Source organism: Hemitrygon akajei, chromosome 28 (genome assembly GCF_048418815.1).
Source record: "Hemitrygon akajei chromosome 28, sHemAka1.3, whole genome shotgun sequence".
NCBI classification, from domain to species: domain Eukaryota; kingdom Metazoa; phylum Chordata; class Chondrichthyes; order Myliobatiformes; family Dasyatidae; genus Hemitrygon; species Hemitrygon akajei.
Window position 1 is genome coordinate 40823170 of NC_133151.1, and position 16543 is coordinate 40839712.

The 16543-nt window shown below is 55.1% G+C and overlaps 1 protein-coding gene across 1 annotated transcript; it reads left to right on the top strand.

Annotated features, from left to right (window-relative positions):
* The first annotated feature begins 248 nt into the window (after positions 1-248).
* LOC140717822 (cathepsin L-like) lies at positions 249-16309 on the top strand. The gene is made up of 12 exons (XM_073031544.1): positions 249-314; positions 932-1072; positions 2014-2080; positions 2587-2700; positions 4275-4438; positions 7920-8016; positions 8117-8197; positions 10059-10178; positions 10577-10641; positions 11924-12008; positions 13504-13562; positions 15440-16309. The coding sequence occupies exons 2-12, from the start codon at positions 971-973 to the stop codon at positions 15509-15511; spliced, it is 1026 nt and encodes a 341-aa protein (XP_072887645.1). The 5' UTR covers positions 249-314; positions 932-970; the 3' UTR covers positions 15512-16309.
* The last annotated feature ends 234 nt before the right edge of the window (positions 16310-16543 follow it).

Consider the following 16543-nt stretch of genomic DNA (forward strand, 5'->3'; position numbering starts at 1 on the left):
CAGTGGTAACGAGTTCCATGGCTCCTGGGGCAGAGCAACATGGACTCCTGATTCAGTAGCGAGGGCCGAGGAGAGGGGTCACTAACGTCCTGAGCAGCTCGGGATGGCGGGGGAAGTGGGGCGATGACGGGTGACCGTTGGTGGAAGGGGGAAGTGGGATTGTAACATCGTTCAGGACCTTATGAGTGCGGGGTGTCCGTTGGACGGAGGGGTGATAGGATCAGATGGGGGGGGGGGGGGGAAGGGGCCAGGCAGGGACTATAAGAGACGGTGGACGGTTCACCACAGCGGCTGGAGTTGTCCGAACGAGTGCGGTGAGTGAGCACGCTGTCAGGACTGGCCGGTGTCCATCCTTGGAGAGACTGGCTTCCTGGAACGGGGACAGTCTGAAGGGAGGGGCGTAGGATGTCCATCTCCCTCTCAGTCATTCACCGTCCCGGGAGAACTTTGAGGGCTCCCCTCTCCCCCACCCACAACACCCTCCGCTCCGCCAGCCCAGTCCAGAGAGGCGCTCCTGGTGTCAGTGCTGAGGGAGGCGCCGGTGAGGAGGGATCTCTGCACCGGAGGTGGGGATTAAGGGAGATCTGCCCTCCCGGAGTGTCAGGGAGATGGGATCACCGCACTGCGGGAGGGGCAAATGAGGAACGATCTCTGTACTGTGTGAGGGTGGGGGAGCAGTGCTGGTGAGAGGCGTATCCGCACCATGGGAAGGGTTTGAGTGGGAGGGGACGGGAGGGAAGGAGGGGGTTCCTAATGGTCAGAGGAGTGATGATGGTTCTCCATTCTGAGGCAGGGAGGTCTGCGCTGTGGGGAGCGGTCAGCAGGAGGCTTCACGCTGCGGTGGGGTGGTACGCAAGGGGGCGACCCTTGTGCAGTTTTCCGAGCCACCCACTGGTTCTAAATTGTTTTCTCACTCTCACCCCGACTCCAGATCCTGTTCTGTTGTCCGGTATCGAGTGCGGATATCAGAATGTTCCGGCTCCTCGTCGCCTGCCTGGTGGCGACCCAGCTCGTCCCGTCGCGGTGCTCCTCCCTGGCGGTTCTGCCAGATGATGAGGAGGACGAGGAGATGGTGAGTGAGGCGCGCTGACCCTGAGGTCCCCTCGGCCGTTTCGGAGCGGGACGTCGGGACCCCGGCGGACGCCCTCTCCTACGACTGGGGACACCAGGCAGCCGAGGCGGCTTCTGAACAGCGTTGGTGCTGGAGCGTCTCAACGCTGCGGGTCTCGGAGGGACAGGCCATTCGGCCCAACCAGTCGCTGCTGACCACGCTGCCTGCCTTGCGTTCGGTGCTGACCCATCCCGGTCCCTCCTGACCATGGATGTGTCAAACTGCCCTGGGAGTAATCCGGCTCACCCTTACCTCACCCGGCAGCTCGTCCCATGATTCAGCACCCCCTGTGTGTAGAAGTTACCCCTCAGGTTCCTTTTCATCCTTTCAACACTCAACCTAAACCTGTGTCCCCCCTCTGGCAGAAGCTCCTCACCACATCCAACAACACCTCCCATACCTCTCGGTTCCTCTCATCCCGTTTCAAACTCTGCACCCGTCTCCCCTCCCTTCACACCCTCATCCTCACCCTCTTACTCAAACTCCACTCCCTCCTCCAGCCCCTCACAGACAATCACCTCTCCCTCCGCAACTTTTTGTTACTCGTCCCCATCCCACCTCCCCTCCCTATCTATCTCCCTTCCCTCCTCTCCCCTCCCACTTCCATCCTCTCCTTCTCCTCTCTCCCCTCCCCTCTCCCCCTGACCCCCTCGCCTCCCCTTTCTCTTCAGTCTCTCTACCTTCCCCTCCCCATCCCCATCCCCTCCCTGTCCCCTACCCCTCACCCCATCCTTCTCCTCTGCCTCCACCCACACCTCCCTGGCCCCTTGTCCGCAGTGGGGGGGGGGTCTGGTTGACGGTGGGATTCACTGGTCAGGGCTGGGATGCCCTTCCCAGCGGTTCCCACCGACACGGATTAAGGGAAGCAGATTCCCGACTAACGGAACTTCTTCCGTCGCCAGTTCCAAATGCGATCCGATCTCGAAGAGTTCAAAGTGGCTTACAACAAGAGTTATGCCGGAGAGGAAGGTGAGGGGCGCCCGGCTCGTTCTGTCCCGGGAAGGGATGGGGAGAAGGGGGTCGGGGAACGGGAGTGGGGAGGGAGAGAGTGGTGGAGGAACGGAGGTTTCTACTGGGCACCAATACCCTCTTCTACACCCCTGTCAGGAGCTGAACTCTCCCCCACTCCCTCTTTCTCTGTCCTGCTCTCTCTTACACATTCACCCTCTCTTCCTCCTCCTCCCACACTCATTCTCTCACCTCTCACCTCTCACTTTCTCTCTCTTCCCACACACACTTTCCATCTCTCACCTCCTTATCTCTTCCCCTCTGTCACACACTCATCCCCCAACCCCTTCTCTGTCTCTCCTCACACACTCTGTCTCTCTCTCTCCCCCTCAATTCACACACTCATTTCCGCCCCCTTCTCTCTCCTCACACACTTCCTGTCTCTTTCCTCAAATCCCCTTTCTCTCTCTCTCTCTTCATCTCTTCTCTCTCCTCTCTCTACTTACACACTCCTTCTCTCTCGGCAGAAGAGAATCGCCGTTTCCAGATCTTTGTGGAGAACATGAAGAAAGCGCAGGTGATGGAGGACGAAGACAAAGGAACGGCCGAGCATGGAGTCACCAAATTCAGTGACATGACAGGTACCGGGTGCCCGGTGTGACACCCACCGGTTCGGCTCTGGGAGGGGCCGGTCCTTTCACACTGCACAGCACCCACTCTCTATGTCTGTGCAGTTTGAATCTCGACCTGCCCTTTGGCCCATTAAATCAGTGCTGACCATTAACCTCGATTTACACCACCCTCCCACCCCACGTTCCCATCAATCTCTCCCACATACTGGGGAATTTACGGTGAGTAATTCATACAACGCTGGAGGCTGGAATCGAACCCGGGTCTCTAGGTCACTGAGGTACCGGCTCCACCCCCTGTGTCTCCCTGTGGGACACGCAGGGAATTGAGGGATGTGGATCCCGTGCACACGGACTCGCAGGGAATGGAGGGATGTGGAGCCTGTGCACACGGACTCGCAGGGAATGGAGGGATGTGGATCCCGTGCACATGGACTCGCAGGGAATGGAGGGATGTGGATCCCGTGCACACGGACACGCAGGGAATGGAGGGATGTGGATCCCGTGCACACGGACAAGCAGGGAATGGAGGGATGTGGATCCCGTGCACACGGACTCGCAGGGAATGGAGGGATGTGGATCCCGTGCACACGGACACGCAGGGAATGGAGGGATGTGGATCCCGTGCACACGGACTCGCAGGGAGTGGAGGGATGTGGATCCCGTGCACACGGACTCGCAGGGAATGGAGGGATGTGGATCCCGTGCACACGGACTCGCAGGGAATGGAGGGATGTGGAGCCTGTGCAGGCGGATAAAGCGAGTTAAACTTGGCACCAACAAGACGCAGTGCAGGGTCTGTCCCTGAGCTGTGCTCTGCTCTGTCCTATTGAACCGAGACAGGGACACGCAGGGAAGCTGCTACGTACAAGTGGACACTCCACGGACCGATGCCCGCTCTGGGGGGTCAGGTTGGAGTCACCTGTTCACTCGGAGAGTGGGGTGGACGGTCCTGACCACAGCCTTGGCCACCGAGCAGCTCGGAGGCACAACGGTGAGTCCAACTCTTCACAGCAGTGAGAATGTGAGAACGGGGTTGCACCCCCGTCACTGTCGGTACGAATCCCCGTGACCACAGGGGGATCTTCCCCGTGTCCTGGCTTCCTCCCGCGGTCTGAAGATGGTTGGTTAGGGTTAGTATGTTGGGGGAATGCTGCATTAGCCAGCAGAGTTGATCTCTAACATCCGGCCAGGGTGGACTTTGGAACAATCAGGACTTTTAAAGGGTCTGGATGGGGCTGGAGAGAGGTTCCATTCTCCCTGGGGCTCTGGGCCAAGAGACACCGGTGAGGTTCTGGGGCTGGCATAAAGCAATGGGCCAAATGGCCTCCTTTGGCCAAGACGTGGCACGATAGCACGGCGGAGGCCGGTAGGGGGCCAGTTCCTGTCGCTGCCTGTAAGGAGCCGTACACTCTCCAGCTTCGTCTGAAACACCCCGATCCCATCAAAACAGACCCCCAGCATTCCCAGTCCATCTGAAATTGAATCTTGCCCACCACGGTTCGTTATACGCTCCCTGAGCTGACCACAGCCCAAGGTGCCTGGGCAGAAACGGTCGGTAATTGTCTTCATTCCCCTCTCCTCAGACGAAGAATTCGAGCAGTTCTACCTAAACCCATCAATGATGAACGACACGTCCTGGATGCAGGAAATGGCAAAGGTGCCGGTGGCCGAGCCAATCGAGAACTGTCGGATACGTCGGCAAGTGGACTGGCGAAGTTGTGGTGCGGTAACTTCAGTCAAAAACCAGGTACGTCCCAAACTACGACCGGCCAAGTCCCTGCTTGATGAGATGTCGCGGGAACTGAGACTGCAGGAGGGAGAAGATGTCAATGAGATGGGTCAGACACAGGGTGAAGCTGCCTCAACACCGTCCCATCACACACTCCCGGGGTCAGACACAGAGTGAATCTCCCTCCACACCATCCCATCACACACTCCCGGGGTCAGACACAGAGTGAGCTTCCCTCCACACCATCCCATCACACACTCCCGGGGTCAGACAAAGAGTGACCCCCCCTCCACACCGACCCATCACACACTCCCTGGGTCAGACACAGAGTGAACCTCCCTCCACATCGTCCCATCACACACTCCCGGGGTCAGACACAGAGTGACCCTCCCTCCACACCGTCCCATCACACACTCGCTCGGTCAGACACAGAGTGACCTTCACTCCACACCGTCCCATCACACACTCCCAGGGTCAGACACAGAGTGACCCTCCCTCCACACCGTCCCATCACACACTCCCGGAGTCAGACACAGAGTGACCCTCCCTCCACACCGTCCCATCACACACTCCCAGGGTCAGACACAGAGTGACCCTCCCTCCACACCGTCCCATCACACACTCCCGGAGTCAGACACAGAGTGACCCTCCCTCCACACCGTCCCATCACACACTCCCTGGGTCAGACACAGAGTGAATCTCCCTCCACACCGTCCTATCACACACTCGCTGGGTCAGACACAGAGTGACCTTCCCTCTACACCGTCCCATCACACACTCCCGGGGTCAGACACAGAGTGAAGCTCCCTCCACACCGTCCCATCACACACTCCCGGGGTCAGACACAGAGTGACCCTCCCTCCACACCGTCCCATCACACACTCCCTGGGTCAGACACAGAGTAACCCTCCCTCCACACCGTCCCATCACACACTCCCGGGGTCAGACACAGAGTGAAGCTCCCTCCACACCGTCCCATCACACACTCTCTGCGTCAGACACAGAGTGACCCTCCCTCCACACCGTCCCATCACACACTCCCGGGGTCAGACACAGAGTGACCCTCCCTCCACACCGGCCCATTACACACTCCCTGGGTCAGACACAGAGTGAATCTCCCTCCACACCGTCCCATCACACACTCCCGGGGTCAGACACAGAGTGACCCTCCCTCCACACCGGCCCATTACACACTCCCTGGGTCAGACACAGAGTGAATCTCCCTCCACACCGTCCCATCACACACCCCCGGGGTCAGACACAGAGTGACCTTCCCTCCACACCGTCCCATCACACACTCCCTGGGTCAGATACAGAGTGAATCTCCCTCCACACCGTACCATCACACACTCCCTGGGTCAGACACAGAGTAACCCTCCCTCCACACCGTCCCATCACACACCCTCGGGGTCAGACACAGAATGACCTTCCCTCCACACCGTCCCATCACACACTCCCGGAGTCAGACACAGAGTGAATCTCCTTCCACACCGGCCCATCACACACTCCCTGGGTCAGACACAAAGTGAACCTCCCTCCACACCGTCCCATCACACACTAACGGGGTCAGACACAGAGTGACCCTCCCTCCACACCGTCCCATCTCACACTCCCGGAGTCAGACTCAGAGTGAATCTCCCTCCACACCGTCCCATCACACACTCCCGGGGTCAGACACAGAGTGACCCTCCCTCCACACTGTCCCATCACACACTCCCGGGGTCAGACACAGAGTGACCCTCCCTCCACACCGTCCCATCACACACTCCCTGGGTCAGACACAGAGTGACCCTCCCTCCACACCGTCCCACCACACACTCCCGGGGTCAGACACAGAGTGGCCCACCCTCCACACCGTCCTATCACACACTCCCGGAGTCAGACACAGAGTGACCCTCCCTCCACACCGTCCTATCACACACTCGCTGGGTCAGACACAGAGTGACCTTCCCTCCACACGGTCCCATCACACACTCCCGGGGTCAGACACAGAGTGAAGCTCCCTCCACACCGTCCCATCACACACCCTCAGGGTCAGACACAGAGTGATCCTCCGTCCACACCGTCCCATCACACACTCCCTGGGTCAGACACAGAGTGAATCTCCCTCCACACCGTACCATCACACACTCCCTGGGTCAGACACAGAGTGACCCTCCCTCCACACCGTCCCATCACACACCCTCGGGGTCAGACACAGAATGACCTTCCCTCCACACCGTCCGATCACACACTCCCTGGGTCAGACACAGAGTGACCCTCCCTACACACCGTCCCATCACACACTCCCGGGGTCAGACACAGAGAGACCCTCCCTCCACACCGTCCCATCACACACCCTCGGGGTCAGACACAGAATGACCTTCCCTCCACACCGTCGCATCACACACTCCCGGGGTCAGACACAGAGTGACCCACCCTCCACACCGTCCCATCACACACCCTCGCGGTCAGTCACAGAATGAACTTCCCTCCACACCGTCCCATCACACACTCCCGGGTTCAGACACAGAGTGACCCTCCCTCCAAACCTTCCCATCACACACTCCCTGGGTCAGACACAGAGTGAATCTCCCTCCACACCGTCCCATCACACACTCCCGGGGTCAGACACAGAGTGACCCTCGCTCTCCACTGACCAAGCCGAGACAGTATGTACGTGGAAAGGATATTTCCTATAGTGGGGGAGTCTTGGACCAGAGGACACAGATAGAGTGGATGTGGAGAGGATGTTTCCTATAGTGGGGAGTCTAGGACCAGAGAACACAGATAGAGTGGATGTGGAGAGGATGTTTCCTATAGTGGGGGGGTCTAGGACCAGAGGGCACAGATAGAGCGGATGTGGAGAGGATGTTTCCCATAGTGGGTACAAATCTTACAGTACCACGCTGGGATGGGTACAGATTATACAGTACCAGTCTGGGGTGGGTAGAGATGTTGTTTTACCAGTCTGGGATGGGTACAGATATTGTTGTACCAGTCTGGGATGGGTACTGATTATACAGTACCTGTCTGGGATGGGTAGAAATGTTGTTTTACCAGTCTGGGATGGGTACAGATATTGTTGTACCAGTCTGGGATGGGTACAGATTATACAGTACCTGTCTGGGATGGGTACAGGTTATAGAGTACCAGGCTGGGGTGGGTACAGATATTGTTGTACCAGTCTGGGATGGGTACAGATTATACAGTACCTGTCTGGGATGGGTACAGGTTATAGAGTACCAGGCTGGGGTGGGTACAGATATTGTTGTCCCAGTCTGGGATGGGCACAGATGTTGTTGTACCAGTCTGGGAAGGGTACAGATTATACAGTACCTGTCTGGGATGGGTACAGGTTATAGATTACCAGGCTGGGGTGGGTACAGATGTTGTTGTCCCAGTCTGGGATGGGCACAGATGTTGTTGGGAACTGAAGGATGGAGGAGGGTAACTCAGGGAGGGGAATGTGGTGAGAGGAACGGACTGAAACGGGCCCCTGCGCTCTCTCTCCCTGCAGATGCGCTGCGGGTCCTGCTGGGCCTTCGCATCCATCGCCAACCTGGAGTCCATGTGGTTCCTGAAGACCAAGCAACTGGTGAGCATGTCAGAGCAAGGTAATGATCTGAGCCCCCTCCCACCGTCCCGGGATGGGACACAGTTCACAATGCCGCTGCCTTCCCTGTGACTGAAATCTCCTCTGGTTTATGTCCGCAGAGCTCCTGGATTGTGACCGCCTTGACAGAGCCTGTAGTGGTGGCTATCCCTACAACGCCTTCAGAAGCATCATGCAGCTGGGTAAGCGAGCCCTCCGATAACCCTCCTGGCGTGCGAGGACTGGCCCGTAGCAGGGAAAGGCCGTGTAGGAAGGGCGTCACGAGCTTCCCACTCTGCAGGGGATGGTAAATCAGGGACCTGGCCCCCCCCCCACTGAAGCTGAGGGCCTTGAATTGACTTTATTACATATACCCTTCACATAGACAAGGAGTAAAATTCTCTACGTTATATTCAAATGTGTAATGTGCAATTTAAAATAAATATAATGTACAACAGGACAGTCAATATAGCAGTTGTGTCAGAATGAATTAAGCAGTCTGATGGCCTGATGGAAGAAGTTGAATAAGAGAAGAGAAATTGCTCCACACTGACCAATGCACCGTACACCTTCTTAACCACAGAGTCAACCTGCACAGCAGCTTTGAGCGTCCTATGGACTCGGACCCCAAGATCCCTCTGAATCTCCACTCTGCCAAGAATCTTACCATTAATACGATATTCTGCCATCATATTTGAGCTGCCAAAAGGAATCACCTCACACTCAGTTGGATTGAACTCCGTCTGCCACTTCTCAGCCCAGTTTTGCTTCCTATCGATGTCCCTCTGTAACCTCTGACAGCCCTCCACAACACCCCCAACCACTCTGTCATCAGCAAACTTACTAACCCATCCCTCCACTTCCTCATCCAAGTCATTTGTAAAAATCTCGGAGAGAAGGGATCCCAGAACATTTGAGTGCATCAATAACCCAAAACTATATCCAGGCACATTCAATTCTCCTCTCTATATCCCGTCACAAGCTCTCCCTGCACCGATATCAGGTCTCCAGTGTGACACGTTGACTCAGTCTCTCTCTCTCTCTCTCTCTCTCCATGGATGCTGCCTGACCTGTAGAACATTTCCATTTCTTCTTCACAAGATGGGAGGCTGGGGTTTGCCACTGAGGGGATGGAACGGCCGTTTCTGGGATGGAGGACGTGGGGGGTAACTTTTATTCACCCGGAGACCGGTCTGGGGACAGAACTTGAGTCGATCAAGATGGACGAGTGTGGTCGGTGTTCACTCTGTGTCACAGAGGGAGAGGTGTAGGCCACACTTTCCTTCCAACCTGTTCCTCCACTCAATGTCTTTGCTGATTCAGAACCTCCCTATGTTCTCGTTCTCACTTCACACCTCTTGTCTCCACAAAGCTGATCCAGAGAAAAATCCGCTCTCCGATATTCTGCAAATCCGGATGACTTAACATCTGGTTCATTTGGTAATATTTCCCTTGCTCCTTTGAATCCCACTTGGGACCCTGTCTCCCGCTCCTTTTAATCCCACCAGGAACCCCCCCCCCCCACCGCTCCATTTACTCCCACCAGGACCCCATCTCCCACTCGCATTATTCCCACTGGGACACCATCTCCCAATCGCATCAATACCACCGGGACCTCATCTCCCACACCCTTTAATCCCACTGGGACCCCACCTCCCACTCGCGTTAATCCCACCGGGACCCCGTCTCCTGCTCTCTTCAATCCTATTGGCCTCCTCGCTCCCCCGCTCCCTTTAATCCCACCGGGACCCTATTCCCAGTCCTTTACAACCCACCGGGACCCTATTCCCAGTCCTTTACAACCCACCGGGACCCTATTCCCAGTCCTTTACAACCCACCGGGACCCTATTCCCAGTCCTTTAATCCCACCGGGACCCTGTCACCCACTGGTTTGGAGTCTGGGGCGTTCTGAACCCCGAGGGGTGTTGCTATCAGTAGGAGAGACTGGAAGGTCAGGCTCACAGGCTTGGGGGCGGGGAGAGGTCTTCTTCTCACGGGGCATTGATGGGGGTTTCCCTGGGAGAACTGAAGACAGCGGAGATAATGTAGGCCTCTGTTAACAGGGGGGATGATGACTGCCAGGGACTATCCCTACCGGGCGGCGAAGCACCGGTGCAGGTTCCAGCAGAGCCGCGTCATTGCCCGGGTCCAGACCTACAGGATGATCAGGCCTCATGAGAATGGTGAGTCGCCTGGGGGGTGGAGGGTCAGTGCGGACGCCCCCCCCCCCCCCCCGGTTTACCACCCACCGAGACCATGCCAGGCGGTCTGCCCACCTTCGGCGCCGGTAGCAGGAGAGGAAGGGCTCGAGACTCCGGGCCCCAAGGGGTGGGCATGGTTTTACTGCGGGTGGGGTGGGGGGTGGTGCCCAAGGAAGCTGAGGTAAAGCCCTCAGTGGTGGCTGGGGGAGGGGTGGCGTTTGGAGACGGTGGGAAATGGTTGGGGGTTGCCGAGCGGACAGGCCAGCGTCTTGCCGTGCAACAACGAGGCAACGCATGGCGTTCGGATGGTGGGCGGGGATGGGTTTGGGGAGGTGGGCCGCATCTTTCCTGTTTGTGACGCTTCCCTTTCTCTCCTGCAGAAATGATGAGGTGGGTATCCAGCAGAGGACCCATCATCATCATGATGAACTCGGTGGCGATGAAAGTAAGCCCCCCCTCCGCCCGATCCGCCTCCGCTTTCTCCCGCCTGCGCACCGGCACCCGCCCGTGCCTGGGACAGCGTCGTCTCCTCAGAGCCCGGTGCCGGGCACGTCGCTGCGGCGCACTGGGAAAGAGCGCGGGGTCAGCCCAGTGACCACCGGCTCCTGTCGACCTGGCACCCCGCAGCCGCCCGCTCCGTACCCTCAGACTCTGAGGGAAAGACCCACCCTGACATCTCTCGCAGTCTCTCCTCTCTATCTCCCCTCTCGCTTTCACCGTTCCTCTCTCCCTTTCTCTTCCCAACTCTCTCGACATACTTCCCTTTCTCCCGCTCTCTACCCACATCTTACTTCCCCCTTGCCCTCCCCACTCTCTCCACCTTCCTCCCAACCTTCAACTCTCACTCACCCTCTCCCTCACCCCTCTCCACCTCTTCTTCCCTCACATCCCCTCTCTCCCTCCCCCACAGCCCACACCTGATCTCATTCCTGTGTCACGGACCAACACACCGCCACCCCCACCACCCCCACCCCGCAACCTCTTCCCCATGAGGTTCTGAGGAGAGTCACCAGCATGATTCTGGGAATCAAGGGGTTAAAGTTCAAAGAGTGCTTGATGGCTCTGGGCCCCTACTCAGTGGAGTTAGGAAAAATTTGGGGTGGAGGTCTCATTGAAACCTATGAAATATCTGAAGGCATTGAAAGAGTGGATGTGGAGAGGATGTTTCCTATAGTGGGGGAGTCTAGGACCAGAGGACACAGATAGAGTGGGTGTGCAGAGGATGTTTCCTATAGTGGGGGAGTCTAGGACCAGTGGACACAGATAGAGTGGATGTGGAGAGGATGTTTCCTATAGTGGGGGAGTCTAGGACCAGAGGACAGAAATAGAGTGGATGTGGAGAGGATGTTTCCTATAGTGGGGGTGTCTAGGACCAGAGGACAGAAATAGAGTGGATGTGGAGAGGATGTTTCCTATATTGGGGGAGCCTAGGAGCAGAGGACACAGATCTGTGGAATTCAGTGCCACAGACGGCAATGGAGGCCAAGTCATTGGGTGTATTTAAAGCAGAGGATGATGGTTTTTTGATTAGTAAGGATATGAGGTGTTACGGGGAGATGGCCAGAGAATGGGTTTGCGAGGGAATTGGATCAGCTGCGATGGAATGACAGAGCAATATCCCTATCCAAATGTCCCAGGTCTGCTCCGATATCTAATGGCCGTACGGCGTTCCGGGGTCCAGCACCAGACTTTGGATACAAATTGTTTCTTTTTTCTCCTTTACCCAGGGCTACAGGGGAGGCATCCTCCGTCCCACCTGGTGCCCCAGCACCAGACTCAATCATGTGCTCCTGATTGTGGGGTATGGAGTCGGTGAGTCCCACAAAAAACAGACGCTTCGGCCCATCGAATCCATGCAAACCACTGCACCCAATCTACACTGGTGGTGATGAAGGGAGTAAATCTCACATGTCTGCTGTTACCAGTACTTCAATTTAAAATAAAATCAACTGAAATGTCCAAAATAGATACATTTTAAAGAAGAATATTAAATTTCTGTAAATCAGGTACTCTCCACCCATCCTTGCCCTTCGAGACTCGGCCCTCTGAGCTGTACATTTCGAACACAGAGCGTTGAACTTTGTAGCACAGTATAGGCCTTTCAGCCCACAATGTTGTGCCTACCTTTTTTTTATCATCCTTTTGTCTGTCTATGAGTCTCTTAAATGTCCCTAATGTATCTGTCTCTACACCACCTCCTGCAGGACATTTCACAAACCCACCACCTACCCCCGATCACCTTAAATGTCCCTAATGTATCTGTCTCTACACCACCCCTGGCAGGACGTTCCACACACCCACCACTTAGCCCCGATCACCTTAAATGTCCCTAATGTATCTGTCTCTACACCACCCCTGGCAGGACGTTCCACACACCCACCACTTACCCCCGATCACCTTAAATGTCCCTAATGTATCTGTCTCTACACCACCCCTGGCAGGACGTTCCACACACCCACCACTTACCCCCGATCACCTTAAATGTCCCTAATGTATCTGTCTCTACACCACCCCTGGCAGGACGTTCCACATACCCCCCACTTACCCCCAATCACCTTAAATGTCCCTAATGTATCTGTCTCTACACCACCCCTGGCAGGACGTTCCACACACCCACCACTTACCCCCGATCACCTTAAAATGATGTCCTGATCCCACTTACCATCTCTATACAGATCTGCTTATACTCTCCCCAACATTCCCAGCAGCTCCCCAAAAGTCTACCCTCACCTTTACATCAAGGGGGCAGTCTGCAGTGATCAATCTTCCCATTCACCCTGCATGGCCTCGGGTAGTAGGTGGAAACTGGAGTATCGGAGGTGTTGGGGGTGGGGGATGTCCTTTTGCAAATTTCATTTACACACACACACACACACACACACACACACACACACACACACACACACACACACACACACACACACACACACACACACACCTTTACCTCATCTTTCAGACACCTTGACGAATGTTATTTTAAGACATTAAATTTTAAGCCGTTTCTGATTAACTTGTTTGGTATTCCTTGTTTCAGTTTAATCGCTGAATGTTCAGTGAGTCCCTTCCCCCTCCCACTGCCAGAGTAAATCCCCCCGACTCCTCTCCCTGTCCCGGTGCCCACCCCGTCGGCGTGCCCAGCTGTGGCTCCCCCTGTGAGCAGGGTCTACCGCCGGGCTTTGACCCTCTCCGACCTTGGCACTTGCCGTCAGTTCCCACTCCACGCTGGCGCTGGTCCCCGGAGAGATGCGAGCAGAACTGCGGAGGACGGCGATGGGATGCTGACTCCACTCTTTTTTCTGTGTTACAGAAAGGAGGATGCCTTACTGGATCATAAAGAACAGCTGGGGAAGCAACTGGGGCGAAAGCGTAAGTCAGCTCAGGGAATTACTGCGTGGACTGAATCCTTTGGCTCCATCCTATCCCGGCTGGTTTGGAAGAGGTGTTGTTAGTCCCATCCCCCCACCCCCAAATACCCAACGCAGGCCCCTTTGGTTCTTTAATGCTCTCGGGCTTGTCCCCGATGCTGTATAACGTGAGAGGGGTTCCAGACCCTCATTGCTCACTGAGTGAAATAACCTTTTTGCCCCAGTCCACATCCTGCTCCGACCCGATCACGGCAGAGAGAGGCGGACTCAGCTTGGTTCATCACTGACACATCCCTCCCCACCTTCGGTCGTATCTACAGGAGGGGCTGCCTCAGGAAGGCAGCATCCACCATCAAAGACCTTACCCACCCCCAATCCGAGCCGTGCCATCTTCTCGGACCTCGGAGGGTCAGAAGCCTGAAGTCCCACAGATCCAGGTTCAGGAACAACTACTTCTCTTCAACCATCTGGTTCTTGAACTGACTGGCACAACCCTAGTCATCTCCTCAGTGCAGCAACACTCCTGCCTGTCAGCCAATCTTCTATCCATGCTAGAATATTTCTTGTAGTTCCATGGAAGCTTTGTTAAGCAGCCTTCTGTGTGGCACCTTGTCAAAGGCCCTGTGAAAGTCCAAGTAAGCAACATCCATCGATTTTGAGGAAACATGCTGACGACGGCCTATTTTATCATGTGCCTCCAAGTACCCCGAAACCTCATCCTTGACAATCGACTCCAACACCTTCCCAACCACTGAGGCCAGGCTCACTGGCCGATAGTTTCCTTTCTTCTGCCTCTCTCCATTCTTGAAGAGCGGAGTGACATTTGCAATTTAACAGCCTTCTGGAACCATTCCAGAATCTAGTAATTCTTGAAAGGTCATTACTAATGCCTCCACAGTCTCTTCACCCACCTCATTCAGAACCCTGGGATGTGCACCATCTGCTCCAGGTGAATTGTCTACCTTCAGACCTTTCAGTTTCCCAAGCACCTTCTCCCTAGTAATAGTAATTACACTCACTTCTGCCAACACCCCCGAACACTCATGAATTTTTGGCATTCTACAAGTGTCTTCCACAGTGAAGACTGATACAAAATGTCTATTAAGTTCATCTGCCATTTCTTTGTCCCCCATTACTACCTCACCAGCATCATTTATGCAGTGGTCCAATATCTAGTCTCCTCTATCTTTTACTCCTTTTATGTCTGAAAAAACTTTATGTATCATCTTTTAAATTATGGGCTAGCTTACCTTCATATTTCATCTTTTCCTTCCTTGTGGTTTTTTAATTGCCTTCTGTTGGTATTTAAAAGCTTCCCAGTGCTCCAACTTCTCACTAATTTTTGCTCCATTATATGCCCTCTCTTTGATTTTATGTTGGCCTTGGCTTCCCTTGTCAGCCACAGTTCCATCACCCTTCCTATAGAATATTTCTTCATCCTTGAGCTGTACCTATCCTGCGTCTTCTAAATTGCCTCCAGAACTCCAGCCATTGCTGTTTTGCCATCGCCCCTGCTAGTGTGCCCTTCCAATAAATTTCGGACAGCTCCTCTCTCATGCTTCTGTGATTCCGTTTACTCCACTGTCAACCTGACTTCATCATCTTCTTCTCAATGGTCTTCCTTTGGACAGAGACCATTCATCCCAAATCCGGATAAAAGGTGTCAGCTCGAAACGTCAAACTGTCTATTCCTCTGCGTAGATGCTGAGTTCCGTAAGCATTTTATGTTGCTCTGGGCTTCCAGCACCTTTGTTTAAGATGACAGATTATCTGTATCAGTCACGTGTATGTCGAAGCAGACAGTGAAATGTGTCGTTTGCGATGTTCTTGGGGCAGGCCACAGGACCTCACCTCTCGCTCCTTTCTACTCCTTGACAGGGATACTTCCGCATCTACCGGGGTGAGCAGGTCTGCGGACTGAACAGATTCCCCATGACTGCCGTGGTTTAGCCGGCAGCTCCGAGGCGAATCGCGGCCGGCCCTGGGTGGTCCAAGGCGGTGTGCCGTCTGGAGGAACACCTCCAATACCGCAGCTTAGCAAACCTTTCTCGACAAGTGGGGGTGCCTCCCCACCCACCCCACCTTCCCATTCCCCATCTCACCTCTCCATCCCTCGGTACTATTCCAGTGGCGCCCCCCGGTCATCCAGCCACTCTAGCTGGAGCCTCCTGCCCCTGCCAGACAGGCCCACAAGCCCCACCGCTCCGACCTGCAGTCCAATCCATGAGAGAAACACCTAGGGTTGTCGGGAGACCCTGCCCAGATAACCAGAGCTCTTGTGTTGACCCCACACAGGGCTGCACCAATCAGAGGCCCCAGGCCGACGTAGGGACGGGATTGGAGAATTACCACACCATCTGTTGGGAATGATTGGTTCATTGGAATGGATCCATCTTGGTATAGGAGCGTTCCATTGGAATGCAGGCTGGTTGGAAGGGGAGAAGTCGGTACCACTTCCTGTTGGTCCCTGGTACGGATGGATCCCTTTGGGAATGAATGGGATCCCTCCACATCTTTTACTGGGAAGCAGTTGATCGATTAGATCGTAAGACGCAGGAATAGAATTAGACCATTCGGCCCATTGAGTATTGGCTGTTTTATTCACTGGCGTGGTCTCCCTTGTGGGATGATGGGTTGGCATTGGCTCATATCCTCACTGATTTCCCATTTGATTGGGCTTTAATTGAAATCAGTTCTGCATTTTCTTTTGGCTTTTGCAAAGACTCAATAAAAATGTTCTGAAGCTTGGGTGTGACTGCTTGTGTTTGTCTGCCGCCGACTCTAGGGACTACAGACTCCCGTTCTGCAGCCCACCCGGAGATTTGCGGAGGTGATGGCAGATGGGCCGGGGGTACATGCCCTAGGGCACAGTTTGGTGCACAACGTTGTGCTGACCCAATTAAATTAGACATCAAGTGACCAGCTATCCTGATCCCATCTGTCCACCAAATGTTTCCATCCTCCACTATCATCACATTGAAG

Excerpts from the sequence above, each read along its gene's own strand:
- LOC140717822 (XM_073031544.1), top strand. The coding sequence starts at position 971 with ATGTTCCGGCTCCTCGTCGCCTGCCTGGTGGCGACCCAGCTCGTCCCG. Across the intron at positions 8,017-8,116 it reads GGTGAGCATGTCAGAGCAAG|AGCTCCTGGATTGTGACCGC; the intron begins GTAATGATCTGA and ends TTATGTCCGCAG. Across the intron at positions 10,642-11,923 it reads TGAACTCGGTGGCGATGAAA|GGCTACAGGGGAGGCATCCT; the intron begins GTAAGCCCCCCC and ends TCCTTTACCCAG.